The sequence below is a fragment of the Mus musculus genome, chromosome 1 (genome assembly GCF_000001635.26).
Source record: "Mus musculus strain C57BL/6J chromosome 1, GRCm38.p6 C57BL/6J".
NCBI lineage: Eukaryota > Metazoa > Chordata > Mammalia > Rodentia > Muridae > Mus > Mus musculus.
Genome location: NC_000067.6, coordinates 15,799,972 through 15,823,182, shown reverse-complemented (window position 1 = coordinate 15,823,182; position 23,211 = coordinate 15,799,972). Strand labels below are relative to the sequence as shown.

Here is a 23,211-nt window from a genome sequence, read left to right as displayed (position 1 = left end):
AGAAGGAAGAAAGGACCATCCAGAGGCCGCCCCACCTGGGGATCCATCCCATAATCAGCCACCAAATCCAGAAAATATTGCATAAGCCAGCAAGATTTTACTGAAAGGACCCTGATATAGCTGTCTCTTGTGAGGCTATACCAGTGCCTGGAAAATACAGAAGTGGATGCTCATAGTCATTTATTGGATGGAACACAGGGTCCCCAATGGAGAAGTTAGAGAAAGTACCCAAGGAGCTGAAGGGGTCTGCAAGGCTATAGGTGGAACAACAATATGAACTAACCAGTACCCTCAGAGCTCGTGTCTCTAGCTGCATATGTAGCAGAAGATGGTCTAGTCGGCCATTATTGGGAAGAGAGACCCCTTAGTCTTGCAAACTTTATATGCCCCAGTACAGGGGAACACCAGGGTCAGGAAGTGGGAGTGGGTGGGTAGGGGAGCATAGGGGAGGGGGAGGGTATAGGGGACTTTCAGGATAGCATTTCAAATGTAAATAAAGAAAATATCTTTAAAAAAACAACAACAACAAAAAAAAAAAGCCGGGCGGTGGTGGCGCACACCTTTAATTCCAGCACTTGGGAGCCAGAGGCAGGGGTATTTCTGAGTTCGAGGTTAGCTTGGTCTACAAAGTGAGTTCCAGGACAGCCACCACTGTACAGAGAAACCCTGTCTCGAAAAACCAAAATAAAAAAAACAAAAAACAATATCAAGATCCAGTAGGGATGAAGGACATCAAGAAATCAAGGCCTTCTAGACAAAACCAGAGTGGTGCACATATAAACTCACAGACACTGTGGCAGCATGCATAGAGTCTGTACCACATGAGGTTCTGGTATTGGGAGGAGTAGTAGACACATGGCCCATCACTAAGCCACTTAGAAGGGTAGACCCCAGGCCTAGTAGTAGATAGCCCAACACAAAATGAATTCAACAGCATCTTTGGATGTTCTTTATCTCATAATATTAAATCAACGTTCTCTTGCCTTTTGTATCTTACAGGTCCTTTGGGCATAAATCTTGACTTCTTGCTTTGTTTGTTTGTTTGTTTGGTTGGTTGGGGTTTTTTTTTTTTTTTTTTTGATTCTTTAGTATGGGAACATGTGCCTGTGCACCTATATATATTTCCTGTACTTTTTTTGTTTGGTTTTGTCATATTTTTTTGTTTTTGATTCATCTCATTGTATTATTATTCCATAGATGCCAGTTTGTTTTCTAATGTGATAATCACAAGATGTGGATCCATATGGAAGGGAAGGTGCGAAAGACCTAAGAGAAGTAGGGATAGGGAAAACCATAATCAGAACATATTGTATTAAAAAACAATCTATTTTCAATAACAGAAAAAAAGTATGATTCATGTCCTGTCCTGTGTTCAATCTCTTTACTATTCTGAACTAAAAGTTTTAAGTTGGGAAGAAATCTAAACATTTACTTTTGCAAAAGTCAATCCTAGACCTTACTTTAAGAATGTATTTGTGTGGTACAAAGCATATTATAATCTTGGATATAAATCATCAGAAGCATTTCAGAAATGGAAAGACAGTTGGATGTATAAAGACAAGGAGAGTCACAGTATAAAGAAGCAGATGGGAACTTGAGGGTTCTACTTTACACTCTGCACTGTATCTGTACCTAGGAGAGCCTCTTAAACACATGAGTGGTGCTCTATAAGGAGAGACCACAGGAAATATTATCTCTAAGAATCATGATCCAAGTTTTAATTCTATTATATAGCACTATTACATTGAGCAAGATGGCTTCAAACAAAAAATACCAAAGCCAAAATAAGATACTTAATTCTCAAAATGAGATGTTTGTCAATAACAAAACAAGACTTCAATATACCTTTGAGATGACTGAGGAGCAAACTGTCCTTGGATACAAAGGAACAAAAGGAGGGAAGATTCTAAAACAATTGAGCCCGAGTCCTAAGGGGTTACAATCAAGTGTGTTTATCTAACTAGGGGGTCCAACTACTACCTTTAAATATAGTTAAGATAGCATCCTTGGAACTTTAAGTATTATGTGGGCCACCAAATCCATCCATCCAGAGAACACAAGGTTCTAACCACCTAGTCTTCGTTAAGTGCATAACAACAAAAAGATTCTATCACGGGTTAAACAGAAGAAATCTTGAGTTGAGAAGATGGCTCTGAAACCTGATGATTTCTTTTCACTTCCCAGAATCCATCCTTGAAGGAAGCACCAACTACTTAGCATCTTCTAACCTTTACATGTGCACTATGGTCACAGAAGCATGCACTCACGTACACACCAGTTAATAAATAGGATTTAAAACAATAACCAATTTTCATGGTCAAATTTTATTATCTTCTTCAATAGGGTTAGCTTATGAGACAGAAGTAAACATTTTACCCTTGGTGAACTGAGAGATGGCTGAGTGGGTAAAGGTTTCTGTTTGCTGCCAAGTTTGACTACCAAAATTCCATCTCTGATAGAAAAGGCAGCCAACGCCCACAGGTTGTTCTCGGACACTCCTCTTCCCTCTACGCCTCAGCTAGGTGTGGTGACATATACTTATGAATGTAGCACTAAGATGGTGGAGGCAGGGGGATCAAGATCTCTTTAAAGTCTGCCGCAGTGGCAGTGAATGTTTGATTAAGGCCAGATGAAGTTACATAAAAAGCTGTTCAAAAGAATAAAACAAAACCAAACAAGCTCAACTCCCAGCTAAGGATGCTGTTCAAGCAAAATCCAAAAGTAAAAGCCAGCCTTGAAAATGTGTGACATTTTCAGACAACCTGAGATTAACTAAGCCTTACAACAGATAGGACCAACTAGTGCACTTCCTGCAGCATTGGGGCCAATGGGTTTTGGTTTTTTGAGTGGTGCATAATATGATTGAAAATATGGAGAACAATATCTTAAAATACCAAAATAACTTAGTGAAATCTGAGCTCAAATAAGAGGCAAATGAACCAGGCTTCCAATTTCAACCTCATTTCTTATGCACACCTTCACTAAAATTAGTAAATAAATTTATACACATTAAACTAACAGTTTCTCACTCCCTACATTAACATCTAATTCGTATAAGTCATAAAAACTCTATAGCAGGGCTGGTGAGATGGCTCAGTGGTTAAGAGCGCTGACTGCTCTTCCAAAGGTCCTGAGTTCAAATCCCAGCAACCACATGGTGGCTCACAACCATCTGTAACGAAATCTGATGCCCTCTTCTGGAGTGTCTGAAGACAGCTACAGTGTACTTACATATAATAAATAAATAAATAAATAAATATTTAAAAAAAACAAAACTACATAGCATTTCAAATATTCAAACGATCAATTAGAGATCACATCAGTTACTCAATTATTACTTTTAATAATGGCTTACTAGCATCACTTATGTTAAACACATAATATTCCTAAAACAAGCCAAACATCAAGAGCATACAAACCTTTTCTCTTTATTCAAACCAACTTCAGTGTCCATTCCAGTGTTGGTGGCATCTGGCCTATCCTTAGACGCTTGTGTCCTCGCTTTCTCATTTTCCACTACTTTTGTTGCTGCCTTAAAAAGGTTGATTATGAAGTGGGTGGGGGAAAAAAGAACGAATTAGGCATTTTAAACAAGTAGCACACAGTCTAGCTGCAGCAGAATCATCTGTTCACGGGTCAACAGAAGGTACCAAATTATTTTCATGATTTTGACAATACTTGGAACGCCATTACTATTGCTTGGTTTATAAGCATTATGGAGGTTTTATTCTCTTGTAAATATATTTGATAGATACAATGCTCTCTAGGCAATTTAAAATAAAATTTTAGTGGCTGGATTCAGGGCTTAGTGGTGAAGAGCTTTTTTTGTTGAGGATCAGAGTTTAGTTCCCAGGTCCCGTCATCAGGTGGCTCACAACTGGTGCAAGGAATGTGATGCCCCCTCCTGGCACACACCCACATGTGTACTTATTCATGTACACACCTAATTATTTTGAAGTAAAATCACCTCAAATTAATGAAAATAGCCTCTTTAACAACCCATTAATTTAAAATTTGGATTAGATTTTAAGACTTTCTCTTAAAAACACTTAAGTACTGTTTGTTATAACAATTACTGTCCTTGAGATAACACGTGTACCTTCATTAGAAAAGTTGATGATTTTTCACTTAACACATCACCCACATAACTCTGAATTTTCTCCATCATGCAGCTATAGCTGAAGTGTTGGAAAAGGGAGTGGAACACATCCTTCTGAGAGATTATCTTAAGTAACTTCCTTTCTAAAGGCTAAAAAACAACAGAAATGTATTGATATAAAACACAAATCTCATTTCCTATAAATATATATTTAATTGAAAAACAATTATTTTGTAAAAATAAACTAATAGAGATACAATTAAGAATTGTAATTATGCTTTAAAAGACACACGTATTGTCTTCTTTAATGCCCCGACATTTTGTTTCAGACACATAGGAAGAAACAGATTATAAACATAATTGTCCACTACCCAGCTTAAAAGCAAAACATTATCAATATGGCTAAAGTCTCTTTATGCCTGTAATCTGATCCTACTCTTTGCCCTCACTTATAAGTATTATTCAAAATTCAGAATTTACTATCTTTACAAACTCTTCAGGGCTGAAGGGATGTATATAGTTTGTCAGAAACAGTGCTTGTCAAGTCTAAACAATGCCTTGGGCTCCACTTCCAGTCTTGCCACCTCCCCAAAAATAAATCTCTCTATACTTGTATATTTATGTCTATAAGCAATAGATAGTACTGTTTACCACAGTTTTCATTGTACTTAGCTATTTTGGGTGTATGTGTGCTGATCTCTGCATGCATCACTAACCCTGGGATTATAGGTTTCTGCCACCGTGTCTGTATGTTGGGAACCTAAATTCATGTCCTCATGCTTTTGCATGGCAAGAACTTTACTTTGCGGCACCGTCCCTGAAGTCTTGTAGCTTTGGTTTTATACAAATGGTATCATTTGTGTGAGTGGTCTCCCCCCACCCCCTAAAACTTGCTATGTTTTCCTCATTTCTATATTCTTGGCAATTCTTTATGTTAACATATACAAAAAGTTATTCGTACCACTGTCTAGTATACTGATCAATCATCATTTGTTTATTTAGCTGCTTGAAAAACTTAGTTGCTATTACTGCAATTCTCAAACATTTTCTCTTAATATTTTTTTGCTCAATATAGGTTTTTCTTCACTAGTAGTTGTCTGAATGCTGGATATGCAGTAAATACTATAGAACTTGAACAGAACCTGTAAGTTTGATCTTAAACTAATTGTCTCAATAAGATCTGTGTTTTCTCTTGTCTTCTACCTAGAAATGAGACTTGCTGGGATGTGTGCATGCATATTTCACTAGTCTCTCTAACCTATCAATTTACACCCCAGAGAGGAAGATATGCAGGTGTCTAAGCTGTCTAAGCACTCTGCCAGCTTTTGAGCCAATTGTTGATGTCCCAATCAATAGAAATTGGTGCTGGTCTGAGAATATGGCAAATAGCTCAATGAGTGGGTTGGTAAAGTCCCACTGATTATGCCAATATTAGGGAATTTGAATACTGTCTCCTAAGTGTTTAATGTTTATTGGCCATAAGTTTTCCTCTTATGAGACAGAAGTGGAGTAGAGTTTTCATTAATCTACTAATACTAAGAAGAAAATATATGGGTAGAAAACTCAACAAAATCATCTGGCTCTCAGCTGAAATTTCGGGGGTCGGGGAGAATTATACCCTTAGAGAAGGGTCAAATCGGATAATGCTTTACCTACTCAATTAGGCTAAGTCAGTTATTCATTAAGCCAAATACCCCCTCAACTGTATTTACTAACATATCAAATGACATTCTACCTTCAATAGTTTTCAGGTAAACCAAGTATGATAGAACTAAGTATCTGCCAGGAAAGCTGAAATGAAAACCACAAGTAAAGTCTACAGAACAAGTGCTGTTAACTCTTTTGGAAAAGTCCTGGCAGTGCCTGCTAAAACTCAATGAATGTTACCTGAAAAGTGAACAGCAAATAAGTACCACAAATGGTTAGGTCTAGTCAATCACCCAGGAATTCTATTCCAAAGTACACCTGGCATGATACCATTATAAACAAATCTTTAGTGGTGGAAGCTGCTTAGTAGTTACCCTGGAGAAGACAACCATTTCCTCAAGTGATAGGAAGATTTGATGAGGTTCAGGTTTTGAAAAAAGATTTTACTATAGCCAAGCTAGTCTTTAACTAAGGATATTACCTTCCAACATTCCCCGACCACCATGCTTCAGTGCTGGATTATGGGCATGTACTGGCTGATCTTGATCATGATACCATGCCTGGCTGATCTTTGTATATGTTAGACAAATCCTATAGAGCTATATTCTGAGTTCAGTTATTTCCTGATGTAGGGGCTGCTTACACAACTGTGTTCCCTGGTGCAAACATATCTACTTACATACTTTGGACATACTATATTCATTTAGATAGATAGATAGATAGATAGATAGATAGATAGATAGATAGATAGATAGATAGATAGATACTCAGTAAAAAAATTAACTACAAATATTTTTTTCTTTCCTTGAAGATGTTTAATTTACTCCAATAACACTATTTTTAACAGTGTTTTAACTATTTTAACAACGTGAGGCCTGTTGATTATATTAATATACACAGACACAAACTGGAAATGATCATATCACAAACTCCAGCTGGGTATGGTGACACAGTCTCAAGATCCCTATCTCAAAGAAAGAAAAGGAAAGGGAAAGAAAAAGGGGAAACGTATACAAAATGGGGACAGGCCCAGTAGTACATGTCTACAATCCTAGTACTACAGTGGTTAAGGCAAAATAATCTTGAGTTCTGAGGTTAGCACTGGCTACTGAACCAGATTTTATCTCAACAATACAGTAATAATATAAACAAACACACAAATAGGAAATACAGAAGTTAGGCCACTCTATATTTACGCTGTCTAATGTGGCAGTCGCCAGCCCTCTATGTAGCTTCTGAGCCCTCAAAATGTGTTGACTATCAAGTTGGACATACTGTAAATATAAAGACTTGGTTTTTAAAAGGGTAGCTAAAATACTAAATTTTTGTATTGATTACAGTGTTAAAATGGATCTTTTTAATATACTGTTAGGTCAAGCTTTCCTCTCCTCCTTCCATTTTCTGTTTTCTTCACCCCATATCGAGTCATAAAATTAATTCTATTGTTTTAGTACAAATAATTACCGTGTAAAATTCTGGATCACCAAATATTCTTTCAAATACTTCTTCTGCTTCCTTAAAGCTGCCAATTTCCATACAAACAGCTACAGCCTTAAAGACGATATAGACAAACCTTAGGTTGCTTTTTAAAATATTCAATCATTATTTGACTAAGTGCATAAAGTTAAGTCTAAACGACTTCATTTAAAACATTTTATGCATCACTTGATAAAAACATAGTCATTTTTCAATGATGAAATAATTATGTCTTAAAAATATTCACTAGCTCTGTGCACATATACAACATGTTCAACATCCCAAAGCAGGAGTTAATAAATTATAAGTCAATTTATTATCGGGAAAGACTATTGATCCTGCTGTTCATTTCCCTATTTCTCTGATAGAAACAGTACACCCACATGCCACAGAACTGATGTGAAACTTGTACAATAGTGTGGCAAAACCAGAAATATACTAAATGCTAGTGTCACCTTCTGAACTGTCAGCAAGTGTAGTAAACAAAGTTGCCACGCCCTCTGGTCGGGTCTGCTTGACAGGCTGAAAAAGTCTGTAAGCACTCAACGAGGAAGTTTCAAGGAAGCTCACCTCCTGGAGTTTTGACATTCTCATACTCATACTCTATTCCCGAGTTAGTCTGGTGTATGGATCTACGAGTTCTCTTTAAATATTTTATTATAAATGCCTTTTAAGATTAAATTCTGTTATAGTGTTCCAAGGTCCCAGTAGCCTGCAAGCTTGAAATCCGAGCTTAAAATCCGGCAGGAATGCAGAAAGGAAGTTACCTATTCAGTTACTAATTAAGCATTACAATAGACAGAGCCAGTGGCTCAACAGGTCTGCTCAAAGAGCCAGGGAATCTCACTGAGATAGAAATCTTCAGTACAGGCTACATTGCATATTAAAAGCAAGCTGGTATATTCTCCAGACAAATGGAGATTCTCCAGATACTTAAAAGTTACACTCATATAAGAATTTAGCAAGGCCTAGGAAATTAGGGGGGTTGTGATATTGCATTATTCCTAAGGTCTGCCAAGAGCAGAACCCCCTGGTGCTAGCCTTCACAGGTTCAAAGCTATAGCACTAGAGTGTGAAATCCTTGCCTGTCACTGAGCTGACCCTAGGCAGGACTGCTTTATCTTTAAACATTTACCTGGTTCCTGAAAATCCTTTGGAAGTCATTCCTTTGTTTTGTACCTGGTAACTTCAATGTACCTTGCCTGCTGTGACTTCCTACCCTTGTATTTTCTGTACTATAAAAAGTTTGAAGGCAGGCGGATTTCTGAGTTCGAGGCCAGCCTGGTCTACAAAGTGAGTTCCAGGACAGCCAGGACTATACAGAGAAACCCTGTCTCGAAAAACAAAAAAAAAAAAAAAAAAAAAAAGTTTGATGCTCGACCTGACAGATTACATTCAGATTCTACACAATCTCTCGGGTTGCTCTGTCTGTCATTTCCTCCGACACTTTGCCCACCTGCCCCAGAGACCCGTTCTACGCAGACAAAGGGATCCAGAGGGTCTGCGGCACAAAGTCAGGTTTCTTAGAGACCCATAGATTGTGAAAACATGAAAAAATCTTTGTCCTAAGTTGAATTTTTACAAGCAGCAGTCATTTTTCTACCCAATGTGTCTTATCTCCAGGTCCTAATTCACCACAGGGCCACCTAAACCACCACAGTAGGGAAAGTAGACATGACCTTGGGTCTCTCTCTCTCTCTCTTGTGCAACTTAACAATAACAAAAATCTAAAGCTGAGGAAACATTTATTGCACTAAGTACATATTTGCTTTGACTACAATTACCTGCCCGTTTTGTCTCTTCTTAAGCAGACTACTAAAACTGTCTTAGCATTGTTAAAATTCTGCACACTCTTATTCACAAAAATCCATGCACTGCATGTGTGAGGCCTTGGGTCTAATCCCTAGAACCAGAGTCAAAACCCCACAATAAACAAGCAGGCCAAAGCACCTCCACCCCCACCCCATCTTTACAGTCTTTAGGTAAAAGAGAAGAACATGAGTCCTTCATTTTAAAATTTGCTTGGTAATCTTTAAATAGCTGTAGTGTTTCCTGTACCATGGAAGTGGCATATACCTAAATATAAACATTAAGTTCTCGGCCTGGTGCTCACATGAAGACTATAAACCGTGGGGCAATGCTCTAAAAGAAAAGATTTTAAGATTTTCATAAGGTTTACAGCACAACTCTAACCGGTTACTTTTTTTGGGTGTTAGATGTTGTGACAGTTAATATTAATTTTCAAGTTTACCTGACTTAGCTTATTTCCAGAATGGTTTAACTGAGAAGTGAGAACCAGCCTGAACATCGGCACACCATTCCATTGGCAAGGGTTCTGTTATGGGCTGAATACAAAGGAGTAAGTGGACACTCCCATTCGTGTCCTCCTCCTGACTGAGGACATCTCAATCACTTCATCCTCCTACAGCTATGCCTTCCCCACAAACGCAGACTGCACCTTCCCAAACTACAGGCTACAACAAACTCTTCTTCTCATTACTTTTTTCATTTCTTTCTTCAGAATTCTGTTATGTACATAAATCTCTGTGTTATATGTATACCTGGGTGCAGCTGCCTGCAGAGACCAGAACAGAGAGCTGAGTTACAGGTGGTTGTGAACTCATAATGTGGATGCTGAACTGAACTTTGGCCCTCTGAAAGAGCAGAAATGCTCTTAAGCACTAAGCCATCCCTTCAACCTCCCTAGTTGCTTCTTGTTCAGTATTTTGTCTCATCAATGAGAAAAGTCATTGATACAATATTCTAGCAAAGCAATAAACACAAAATAATACTCATACCTGAATTTTAATTAAATTCTTTATTTCGTCATGCAGTTTGTCATGTTCCTTTTCAATTGAGTTCCAAATCATCAGGGCTGATTCCAAGGGTGTAATACGCTCATCAACTTCAAACTGTGCATCTTTTAAAACAGAAAAGTAAGTTAACTGAGCATTAAGTAGAACCTTAAAGTTTATTCTGTCTCCATTTTACCCAGCATATGCTGCATTCCATACACAACCGTTTAGGGAAATGATTTTTTTTGTTTTTTGAGACAGGGTTTCTCTGTATAGCCCTGGCTGTCCTGGAACTCACTTTGTAGACCAGGCTGGCCTCGAACTCAGAAATCCGCCTGCCTCTGCCTCCCTAGTGCTGGGATTAAAGGCGTGCGCCACCACGCCCGGCTCCGGAAATGATTTTTCTAAGTTATTTTTTTCACTAAAATAAAACAAACAAAAAAACCCACTGAAATTATAAAAGTCAGAAATTTCTTTTTCCTTGGAGACAGGGTTTCTCTTCATAGTCCTGGCCATCTTGGAACTCTTCCTATATAGTTTATGCTGGGCTTGAATGCAGAGATTCACCTGCCGCCCTCTGGGTGCTGGCATTAGAGGCATGAGCCCCTACTGCCAGGCAAACAAACAAACAAACAAACCATTTTATCTTTTATTTATTTATATCTTTTTAAGACAAGGTCTTGGCCTCCAGAGTACTGGGAACACAGTTATGTACTACCATGTCTAGCTATCATTTTAGGTAACCTAAAGGCAAAAATATTCTTATTGTATTTTACATTTTTTGGGCAGGAACTACTAACTACTTATATTCCTCTAAAACTCTAGTTTCAGAGCTGTTTTGGTTCATTTCAATGCAACTACACAATAAATAAATATATTCAAGAGAAATAACAAGCTGGGTATAATTCCATACACTAAATAGCACATTACAGTTTTATTTTCTGTTGGCCTCTTTGGGCATTTTCAATCTTTCAAATTAAAAAAAAAATTACTCATTTATAATCTGAGCTGCTCTAAGTAAGTACTTAGGATACAAACACAAAGAGAAACCACTATACATGGTGACTCCAGTCTATAATCCCAGCACTTCAGAGGCTGAGGCAGGAGCATCACCAACAATTCAAGCCTAGCCTGGGTGAGACCTTGTCTCAAAACAAACAAAAAATAAATAAAAGCAATTCCTATCCATGTGGAATTTGAATATCCATAAATGATGCAATTCAGACAATATAACCGGTACTTTCTTAGAAATATGTTATTATGCCAGTGAGTCTCTATGCTTATTCTACTTCAGAATTATTCTGAAATTTTCAAACATATGGATAACTAGATACATCTGGAAACTGTTTAAGCTTTAGAATATGGCCAAAGGGATGCAGTTCAGAAGTAGAACACTCAGTGTGCATACATGAAGCAAAGAGCTGTTAAAAAAAAATAACAAAACGGATAATGAGAAAATAGCCAAGAAAACCACACAGGATAGAAAGACAATGTGTGGGAAAGCTGAGGTATATTATTACAGTACCTTTATTAGCCTGATGTCATCCCAGATGGCTTGCTGCTGAATACACTCAACTTTTCTAGTTCTTTCTGAACTCTTGGCTTGTTGAACTCAGCTGTTCTGGCTCAAGCTCTCCAAGTGATTGACTGCAGTCTAGCTTCTGACTGAATTTCTCTGCTTGGCCTCAAACTAACATTGGCAGTATGCTCTACTCTTCTTGGCTTTCTCATTCTCTGGCTCATTTTGTCTTCACCTGTGTCTAGCTTGTTCTCTATGCAATCTGTTTCTGTAAAACTGTCCAAGTAAAACTGCTTCTCCTCCCCTCCCGTCTCTCCTTCTCCCTCCCTCCCTCCCATTCTTTCTTTCAAGTTGCCTCTCTTTCCTGTCCTCGTGAGAGTTGGATGTATCCTATCCCTGACTCATTCTGTCAAATCTTTCTCTGATTCATCCCTTTGTCTATCCCCCAATTAGATTTCACTTTCAAACACGGCTGCTTCCTTCTACAAACTAACTTACTTTCATTGGGAATAGAGGTGTGCACAAAGAATATATCTGTATTTCACTCAAATTATACTGTAATTCAGAATGTGTCGCCATTCTAATTCTATGGCTCAATCATACAGACCTAAAACATCTTTGGATGTGATCTCTTGTCAGAGCAGCTATGTTGCTGAATTAAAATTTCTCTACAATTTACAAAAGATATTCTTACAGCCGGGTGGTGGTGGCACACGTCTTTAATCCCAGCACTCGAGAGGCAGATGGATTTCTGAGTTCAAGGCCAGCCTGGTCTACAAAGTGAGTTCTAGGACAGCCAGGGCTACACAGAGAAACCCTGTCTTAAAAAACAAAACAAAACAAAAATTCTTACTAATAGGTAAAGGTCATCAGGCTATCATCCTTGCTCTAAAGCAGGCCCAGAAACCTAGAAAAGGGCACAGCTAGAAAGTGGGAGAGGTAGATGCCAGGACCGTTAAAAACCACTTACTGATTGTCTCAAAGAAAAGTTCATCTCAGTAGACAGCATGATCCTGTACACAAAGACCCTAATAACTCACCATGAAACACTTAAGATTTGATAAATACATTTAGTGAAATAGCAGGATATAAAATTGAAGTGCAAAATTTAGTAACTTTCCCTTATATCAATAAGTTTGTTGAGAAAGACACAAGGAACAAAAATCTTTTCATGATAAAATAAAGTACCTAGGAATAAACTTAACTCAGAGGAAAGATCTATAAAATAAAAAATTTAAGATGCAAAAGAGGTTGAAAAGTTGAAGACACTAGAAGATGAAAAGATTTCCTATACTTAGGGATTGACAGAATACTGTAAAAATTGTTATTTTTATCAAAGTGATCTACAGAATCGCTGCAATCAATCAAAATACCACTTAGATTTTTCATAGAACTGGGGAAAAATTTATGTGTAAAAGCCAAAGCCCTCAAATAGCAAAAGCAAAAGGAAAGCAATAGTAAACAGAAGGAGCAATGTGCTAGAGATCAGTCACACAAACATCTTCCCTCCAATTAAGAAAACAGGTGGCAAATCACATTGTGTAGGACAAGGAGCAAGCATGAAACAAAGGCAAGGCAAGGGGAAACAAAATTCTGAAGAGAGCCTCCTTGGAGGCAAACTGCTAATTTGTACCTGACTCCTTTCCTGTTCTTATTTTGGATGGCGTCTCAAGATCTGGTAAAGCAGGCGGTATTTTCAGGGGAATGGAAAAATAAGAAAAGCTGATGTTTCTTTATCATTAAGTTAGTGGACTGGAAAACTAAAGAAATTCAAAACACTCACTCGCCTTTCCCTACAGGCCATCAACTAAGTTCTGTAGGAGGCATGGACATTCCTAGTCTCAGATCTTACAAAATTAAGAGTCGGGCATGGTGGCACACACCTGTAAACCCCCTGTGCTTCGGGGCTGTGGCAGAAGGACTATCAGATTCTGGGCAGCTTGGGGCACATAAAAGTAAGTCTTTTGAGATGAGAAACCTGTTATAAACATATTTTTCCCTTGAGTCACTGTTGCATTTTATAGCTCTGTGGGGCTGGAGACTGAAGTCAATATGGCACCCACTAGCTTACGTATAAGCACTTAGAAGTCACAATGCAACTAATCCAAACAGATATGCTTTATCATAAACTTACTACAAAAATATCTCAACCTTTTCTATATTACTTGGTATATTTTAAAAATATTGGATTACTGAGTTAGTAAATAAGATATCATTACAATGAATTGTATTTCCTTTTAGTTGTCTTAATTTAACAACTAAAACATTGTAAATTTCAAACATAGACCGAATTTCTAGTGGAAATACTACTATAAACCAATCACAGAAAGATTATATATTCTGAAATTCTATGGGGCTATAGCTGGATGATAGCACATTTACCTGGCAAGTCAAAGCCCAAGATACATAACACTGTAAAACAAACAAAACAACAAACCAAACCCCCCCTAAACTTTAACTACTATCTTTTTCAAGTCAATCACGTGAAAACATTGATTCTTTCTAGCTGATCCTAGGGATTTTCCTAAGATACATATTTAAAACAGAATCTTAGTACATTTAAAGATTAAGCCATGAGTTTAGGATAGATATGTGTGTAACAAGACCCTGTGTTCAATCCCTGTCTCTGCACAAACAAACAAAACAAAACAAATCAACCATAGGGTTACTCATAATCTGTTTTTATCCTTGTTTTGAAGGGAAGATTTCCTGGAAAGAAATTAAGACATAAGGAGTAACTATGTAAAGCATTGCTAGGTAGTTAGAATGTTCCCATTTACAAAACCACCCCATAAACTATAATACTGTAAGTTATGGCTTCAATTTTCTAATGATGTACATACCAGCCTATTATCTTTTTCAGCCAAAGGCCCTAACCTACATAGCCCTGTTGTGCAACAGCTTTTTCTTAATTCCAACATTCTATCCTAGAAGGAAGTGTATAAAGACTCAGGAAATAAACAACTCAGAAGACTCAAGTTATCCAGAAAGCTCCAAGGTTCCAGCTTTGCTGAGTTGCCATTCATGCTGGTGTGAGCTTTTGGTCATGCAGCTGCCTTGGAGTTACCCACGACCCTGTAGATAACTACACCAACTCAGAGTCTGGTGGCAGTAGTGCTTTGGTTTGTCATGGGTTCCCATATTGTGAGGAGAGTGTTAATTTTTCCAGGAATAATGTCAGACAAGCTCCTAATTTCAGTCTCCAAATAAAACAGGCTACATGACCAGGGTATGGTTTAGTATGGTACTAATATTCTGGGAGTTTAAATAACTAAGCAGTTTCATGTCAGTACTGCTCACCAGCAAGAATTGTTGGGAAAGTATTTTGCAAATTATAAAAAACAATGGAATTATTTTTACAAAACGGCCCATTAAATGACCATGTTGTAAACATGAGTCATGATTGATAAAATAAACAAAGTTGCTCATTACAATCTAAAATGAACCATGGAAATAAGGGAGACAGATTACAGCTACAAACCATGTTCTTTTGTATAAGGACCAGCATCAAGTTTAAATAGCTGCCAGTAAACATTGTATATGTAATTGCTGTCATTACTAAGCTATATAAGAAAACTTCACCCCCGAGTGTCCAGCAGTCTATAAAATGTAGTCCTCCCGCTACATCTGAATCACCTGGGAGCTAAATTCATAGTGAGGCAGAATGACCCTACTGTTTTAAGACACTCTTTAAAACATAATCTGAGGCAGGCTAAAGTTTGAGAGTCACTGTTCTAGAAAGATAAAATTATATTTGCTTGCTTTAGATATGCTTATGTGTATGACAGATGCAGGTAAGCAAACTTTCTCAACGCCTAAAACAGGAAAATATGATTATCAGTTTCCCATGTGTTATATTTATAAATAAGTTAAAAGATTTCTAAATATAAAATAAAAAATTTATACTTACCAAGGGCCTTTCCAGATGCAACTCTTGTCAAAAACTGACATATATACACAGTTTTCAATTGGTAAGCTGTAAGTCTGTGTAGTCCATGAATAATAGCTAAAAAAAAAAAAATTTAAAAACCTTTTATTAAAATATTATCACAAACTAGTACACCTACTGTGTAGACACAATACAGTGTTAAATATTAGTTTATAAACAGGAATGGTTATTCTTAGTTCTCGACTACATATAGATTTAACTAAAACCTAAAAATGGCTGGGTACATCTGAGAGTTATTTTTTGCTTACCTGGATCACCTGAAGTGGGAATTCTGCTTCTAATTGGGACTTTGGAGTGGGAGACAAATGTTTAATCCAGATCTTTTGAGGAGGAACAACTCACCTCCAATCTGGGCCTCGCCTTCTGGTGGAAGCCTTTATAGAGGACATGGAAGAGGGACGCTCTCCCTCTCCCCACTTACTCCCACTCTCAGGAGCAAGTCCATTCCTTCACTGACAGTGGAGTCGACTTTGGGATTCTGGCATATACTGGCGATATCAAGCATCATAGACCGAACATTACTGGATTCTTAAAAAGTTGTTACTCAAGAGAACCCTAATATAATACTCAACAAAAACTGATCATAAATTTAGAACTGTAGATTCGAATTAATTTTTTAAAAATCTTTAAAAAGTTGTAATATTACTGTTCTAACAAACCATAACTCAAATGTGAAACAGATACTCAAAATTGTTTTTACCAAGATTCACATCTAAATTATAAAATGTATCAAATCACTACTTTGCAATTTATACCATGAAGTTCTTTGTATTTTAGGAAGTAGTATACATATGTAAAGGTTTCCATTGAACTTGTTCAATTCATAATCAACTTTATAACATTTATTTCTTTTTTGTTTGGTTGGTTGGCTTTTCGGGACAGGGTTTCTCTGTATAGACCTGGCTGTCCTGGAACTCACTTTGTAGACCAGGCTGGCCTGGAACTCAGAAATCCGCCTGCCTCTGCCTCCCAAGTGCTGGGATTAAAGGCGTGTTTGAACAAACACAAAGATACACTTGGCAGTGAATATGTACACTGGTAAGCCAACCATATTCCTGGATGTCTCTCACCAACACACAGGCCAGAAGACAAACTTGGGTCTGAGTTTTCAGGCACTGTCAAACTTTTTAAACATTTAAACAAAAGATTCATTTATTTTTATTTTATGAATATGGGTATTTTACCTGCACGTCTGTCTGTGTAACATGTGTATACAGTGCCCGTTGAGGCCAAAAGACGGAAATTTGATCCCCTGGAGTTTAAAAATCCTTCCTCCCCAGGCCTTTGTTTTTGGCCTTCCACTGGCCTAAAGCTTGCCAAATTGGGTTGGGCCAGGGGTCAGTGAGCCCTAGTCACCGGTCTTCCCAGCGCTGTAAGTATATGTGTATGGCATAGGCTCTGGGGATCAAACGCAGGTTCCCTGGCTTGCAAGATAAGCATTGACAAGCTGTACTACCTCCCTTGGCAGCCGCATCCCGGCCCTTCTTAAATGTTTCTATATTCATCTGTTAGAGTTTGGCTCCAGAAGCAGCGGTAGCAACTGGGCTGGCTCCCTTTAAAACAAACAAACAAACATTCTGTCCAGGGGACGCGGAAGGCGTGGGGGCGGGAGCCAGGACTTCCAGCAAACAGGAAGCGGCCGGTTTCGCGCCGTCTCCCGCCTGGGATCCCGCCCCGGTGTGTGCGGGGCAAGCAGGTCTCGGCCGCGACGCAGCCTCCGGCCCGGGAGCCCGCACTCACCCTCGGCGCTGTCACGAGTACGACGAAAGTCCTCGGAGCGGCCGTCACGGAAGGCTCGGCACAGAGACAGGCAGAGGAAGTCGAGCATCCAGCCCGCAGCCACGGCCTCCACCTCAGCCACAAGCTCCGCGTTCTCCATCTCTCTCGGGGTCCCCAGCTGAAGCTGGCACTGGAGCAGCTCCGCGTCGTCTCCCACCTCCTCCTGCTCTGGAGAATCCGAATCTGTCCAGCCCTCACGGCTCGGCGCGTCCCGGGCCGCTGAGGAGACCGTCTCCGCCATGTTAAACCGAAAGCGCTCGCCGTGCCTCAGCTGGCGCCGTGCGCTGATTTGCTCGCGGTGGGCGTGGAAGTCAGCCAATCGCATCGCTAGGGTGGGCTAGTGGCTGGAGCTTGGCTTCCGATTGGCTGAGAACTGCTAAATTCCTTGTCGATCCGAGCCCAGGCGTTTTGGATAGTGTAGCTTCTGGATGATAGGCTAAGATACATTTTAAAAAATGCAATCTGCGCTGGAAACAGGGTAGTTAAAACCGAGAGGTTTTTGACTGCAGATTTTGACTGCATGGCACTGCGCGTCTATAATCCCAGCAGCACTCAGGAGGTGGAGACAGGAAGATTAGGAATTAGGGCCATCTTCAACTACAAAGTCTAGGCCAGCCTGGAGCACTTGAGCGTTATGGCAGCAGCAGCACCAGAAATTTTAACTTGTCGCCATAAACATGAGCATTTAACCCTGTTACACTGTAATCACACTGTCTTTCTACCCTATGTGTTCATTTTATTGAAATCCGGGGTTATTAAAGCTGAAATTGCTGGGCTCTGATTTTTCACTAAAGTTCTGCCTGGGGTGAGCGGGTAGGATGGTGCTGACCCTGGAATTCGCAAGTCTAGTCAGTTCCCCATGAATGCTGAGACTGTTAGTCCCAGGACCACATTTTGATCACTATTACTGTACAATGTTTGCATTGAATGAAAGTATAACAACGTAAAAACAGAATTCTAGGCCTTTAGGCCCAGGCTTGGGAATGTGGCCTTTGTAAAGGTATGCTAATCATAAAAGAGATAGCGACATTCCTCTACCCACCCGCTTCCTGGGTTCAAAGAGTGCTCATTCAAAGAAAGTCACCCTGGCCATTACCAGAACCTGCAATGCAAATGTGCTATTGTTAGGGGCTCTTAGAAGCTGTCTTGAGAGTTAACAATTACCAGGTATTCCTTGTGACTCTATTAACTTTACACTTCCTTGTGACTCTTAACTGGTATCTTTGGTATCTTCCAACAACGCCCTCCCCACTTCCTTGAGTTTCGGTTTCTTCCTTTAAATACCCCCTTACCCAGCTACTGGGGCGCCACGGTCCTCTACCCCTGCGTGGTGTATGACCATGGGCCCGAGAGCGCTCTTGAATAAAAAATCCTCTTGCAATTTGCAGCAAGACCCGTTTCTTGTGGGTGATTTTGGGGTGTCGCCTCTCCTGAGTCAGAACGTGGGGGAGCCCTCACATTGTGGGTCTTTCATGACCATGAGGGCATATTACCCCCAGGCTCTAGAGATGGTGTTGCAGTAAATATTATTTGGGGGTTCTACCCTGTGGGGAATTGCAGGTTGGTCTCCAGTTGAGCTGAGGTCTTAACCCCGATGGTCATAATGCACCTTCATGACACAGTAGGCGTTCCCTCATGCTCCTGGAACTCTGGCTCCTGCCTAAGTTACCGCCCCCCCCCCCACACACACACACACAGCCCCCACAAGAGAAGCATGTTCAGTAGTCACGTAGGCAATGGCCCTAGCTTTTGACCTTCAGGCTCAACTCCTCCCCAGTTACCTAACAACAGTAAAGAACATAAAAAGGGCTGTTACGCTCTTACTGCTTACTCTTGTCTCCCTCTTACCCCTCACTCTCACCATCTCTCCTCTCTTTGTCTTCTCTCCTCTCTCCTCTCTGTTTTCTCGTCTCGTCTCCTCTCCTCTCTCCCTCTTACTCTCTTTCTCTCTAGCCCGCCCCCCCCCCTCTCTCTTCTCTCTTTCTCCTGCATTTCTATAATAAAGCTCTTAAACCATAGAGAGTCTCTGCTCATCAAGGCTGCGTGCACTCTTGCAGGTGTTGGGAACCTCTTCCCTCATCCCTCTCTCCTATAACCCCGGGGCTTTAGCAAGGTAGCTCCGGGAATCCCAGGTAGGGCTGCCCCTGAGCTATGCCCTGAAGAGTGGGATAGAGGAATGTTCACCCAGGGATGAGTGGAAGGTAGTTAGCAGCCCTACCACACCTGACTGACCAGAGACTAGATGGAACTCCGACGGGGTGTGGGCCTTTTCCCTTCCCCTTCTTCCCCAGGGCCCCCTTTTAGTTCCCAACAGTACCCCACATTTGATCATTTAGTTCCCAAATAAATTACTCAAAACCTATATATTTATAATAAGCCTTTAAGCACTAGAGCTACGCAGATATCGACTTTCTATGTGATATGTCTACTTTCCTGTCAATAACCCCAGAGATATCATTGGCCACGTTCTGTTCTGCCTGCTCTGTTCCTACTTCATCACTCTGGCCTTCATGGCCATGCAATCACGATCCACTTTCCACTTACCCCATGGCGACTTCTTCTGTCTTTCCCTCCTCTCCTCATGGTCTCTCTAGAGACTCCAAGTCCAGGACCTTCAGCCCCACTACCTCTCTTCTGCCCAGCTACAAATCCTCATGTATACCAGCTTTTGTTGTGTAAACCTTGTGTGGTGGTTTGATTATTCTTGGCCCAGGGAAGTGGCACTATTAGGAGGTATGGCCTTGTTGGAGTAGGTGTGGCTTTCTTGGAGGAAGTGTGTCATTGGCGGGGTGGGCAATGAGACACTCTTCCTAACCACGTGGGAGCCAGTATTCTAGAGGCCTTCAGGTGAAGATGTAGAACTCTTAGTATCTCCTGCACCATGCCTGTTTGGGTGTTGTCATGCTCTCACCTTGATCATACTGGACTGAACCTCTGAACCTGTAAGCCAGCCCCAATTATAAATGTTGTCCTTAAAAGAGTTGCCTTGGTCATGGTGTCCGTTCACAGCAGTAAAACACTAAGACCCCTTGCCCTTCATACCTAATTGATTAATAAAGGTGTATAATCCAGTGGAGTTGCCTGACCTTCTGGCTATTCCTCACATGGTCCAAGGTTGTTCCTGAGACAGCTACTTTATGCTTGTCACTTGCTCTGATTGATGGTTCTTCAATCATGGATTTCTATCCAAATTTACTTTATTCTGATGACATCTTGAACACTCCATTTGGATCTCATCTGAATTAGTTATATTGTACTTATCGCTAAGTGCTAACATAGGTGTGTTTATTTAGGTGCTGGGATCAAGACTGACAGTATTGATACTTTCTTGTTTTCTTTGCCAGTATTTTATTAGAAAGATCCATGAAAGATGGTACATTTCACACACATGATGGCCATTCTTGGTGTACATTACGCACACATGTGGGTTATTCTTGGTTGTCAACTTGACTCCATCTGGAGGATACACATGTCAGGGATTTCTGCTTTAATTGAAGTAGGTAGATCCATTTCTAGTCTAGATCTTTAAAGTAGGACTATACATGCCTTTATTCCTGATCTTGATGGAGAAGTCACAATTTAATCTGGGCCATACATTGTGTTGGAGTCCTGTCATGGAAGAAAGAAGCCTTCACTCTTTTTCTGTTTGCCCTCACTTTGCTAGCAAGTCCATTCCTTCATTGGCATTAGAGACTACTGCAAGTGTATATTGAAGGCCAACTGGCACATTTATCCATCTGTGCCTCAGACTCTCTTGGTTCCTTGTCTTCGTGGAATGAGTCTTTGGTGCAGGTGGGCGGAGACGGCAGGAATTGACAGACAGACTCGACACAAGGGAGTGTGGATCTGAATGTAATTTGTCAAATCAAGCATCAAACTTTTTATACAGAAGAAAATAGGGAAGTTGGATGACACATTGGTAAGGTACAAGGAGGTTACTGGATTATTACACAAAACAGAGGAATACAAACACGGAAGAACTGGCAGGAACCAACTGTGGTAAAACTCAATGTTAACAATTGGAATAAAAAACAGCTCCACCTAAGGTTCACTTAATCTTAGAATCCAGGGGCAAGGGCTGGTGAGATGGCTCAGTGGGTAAGAGCACCCGATTGCTCTTCTGAAGGTCCAGAGTTCAAATCCCAGCAACCACATGGTGGCTCACAACCATCCATAACAAGATCTGACTCCCTCTTCTGGTGTGTCTGAAGACAGCTACAGTGTACTTACATATAATAATAAATAAATCTTAAAAAGGAAAAAAAAAAAGAATCCAGGGGCAAGGGCTTCGTGCCCTTGCCATAGTTCCTACTCTAGTGTATTGTATAGTCCACCTTCCCCCTAGGCCATTGTAAATACTTGTTTGTGTATGGGTGTAACTCAGCTACCTATAGTTCTAAGTATCTACTCTGGTTCCTCTTTAGGTCACAAACTTGCTTCTTCCTAGATAATGGTAAATTTCTGTGTAGGGTAGTGACTTAGCTATCCATGCCCAAGGTTGGATCAAGACTGCCAAGAATCTAAGTTAGCTACATGTCAAAATATCAATCCTTAGGAGCACTTATAATAAAGCAATATTAAGGGAAAGCTCACAGATCCGTTTACCAACTAAAGCAAGGACATTGGAGTATTCTTTATGCAGGATGCCACGATTCCAGGAGACTAAGTTCCCATGAACTTTTCGCCTCGGGACAGCGCCCAGGTTTTTGGGGCCTGTCGTGCTTGTCACTACTGGAGTGGGCGTAGCACATGTGGACTGAGCAGCTACTGGATTCTTGGACTTTCCATTCACAACCAGCCACTGTTGAACTAGCTAGACCACAGCCTGAAGCCATTCTAATAAATCATATATACATATATATACACACATATATGTACATATATACATACTTACTAACTGAGCAATAATAATAAGGTAAGCAGTTAGTCTTTTTCTGGCCCTTATAGTGTGAATAGATCCATTGCAAAGGTTTATCCTTTTGTGCTATAATATCCATAGGAGACAATTTAGTGGGGAAAATCAGTGAACAATCCACACGATACACAAATGCCTCATTTAACCTGGATTCAGAAAGCTGCAGTTACATTTTCTTGACTCTCAAGATAATATGGGAGGATTGTCCAACATTGTCTTTCCTTCTAGAATTTTAAATAGATTGGTTAGTACATAATAAGGTAAGCATTTTGATTTTGCTGAAATTGCACTGGAAATGCCAAGTGCAGCTCCTTGAGGCCTGGCAGGAATTTGTAAACATTTCCTTTCCCCTGCCATGCCCTAGCTTGCCGAGGTTATAAAGTTAATATTTTCATAGGCTGACCTAAATCCTCCTCAGAATATGGAGAGAATTCAAGATTAGACTGATGGTCAAATTCCTCATCTCATGCTTCAGGGTCATTATCAGGCAGTGGAAGATGTGTATTGAAAGGAGGCTCCAGTAACAGAACTGAGGGAGTCTAACACTGGCAGGGTTATTGGTGGTGCTATTTTTACTTTCATTTTTGCCTCTTTTACCAATTTTTAGGTTTGATTATACAGTGTATATTCATGTAAGGAATTGGCCATCTCTTCCTCATGATTAATATCCTCCTCGTCTTCCTTAAGTATTTTATTAACAGTTTAAACGAATGCCCAAGTAACTCAACCTTGAACAGATGTCAGTGGCAGGTGTCCCAAGGCTTGAGCTGCATTGACAGGACACAGTGCTCCATAGCCACCGTCAGCAAATGCACAGTGTACTCAGAGCTTCAGCATCTTTCATACAGAAGGCAGAATAAAGATTTCCCCACCAGTTCCAGTTTACACGAGGTGCTGGTTACCTGGCAATAGCTTATCCTGGCTCAAAGTGACCCAAACCTCTTTGCAGACTTCGGAACTCTGTCTGCAGCCCAACTCTTAGATGGGTTGCTTCTTATAATAAAAACAAAATTACTTTCTTAAGAGAGAGGG

The 23,211-nt window shown here is 40.0% G+C and overlaps 1 protein-coding gene across 4 annotated transcripts in view; it reads right to left on the bottom strand.

The window, feature by feature from the left end:
• Positions 1 to 17,637, bottom strand: part of Terf1 (telomeric repeat binding factor 1) — a 38,507-nt gene extending 20,870 nt beyond the window's left edge. For 2 of the 4 annotated variants that reach the window (NR_152944.1, NM_009352.3), the window contains exons 1-6: positions 17,226 to 17,537; positions 15,447 to 15,542; positions 10,021 to 10,142; positions 7,211 to 7,297; positions 4,100 to 4,249; positions 3,420 to 3,532 (exon numbers count right to left, since the gene is read on the bottom strand). Coding sequence is in view for 3 of the 4 variants with exons in the window: in NM_009352.3 (NP_033378.1) it covers positions 3,420 to 3,532; positions 4,100 to 4,249; positions 7,211 to 7,297; positions 10,021 to 10,142; positions 15,447 to 15,542; positions 17,226 to 17,505 (848 nt within the window). In the remaining variant the exon portion in view is untranslated. Of the gene's footprint in view, positions 1 to 922; positions 1,267 to 3,419; positions 3,533 to 4,099; positions 4,250 to 7,210; positions 7,298 to 10,020; positions 10,143 to 15,446; positions 15,543 to 17,225 lie in introns of those variants that run through there. The other 2 variants (XM_030252966.1, NM_001286628.1) reach the window with 2 other exon arrangements.
• Between the last annotated feature and the right edge of the window lie 5,574 nt (positions 17,638 to 23,211).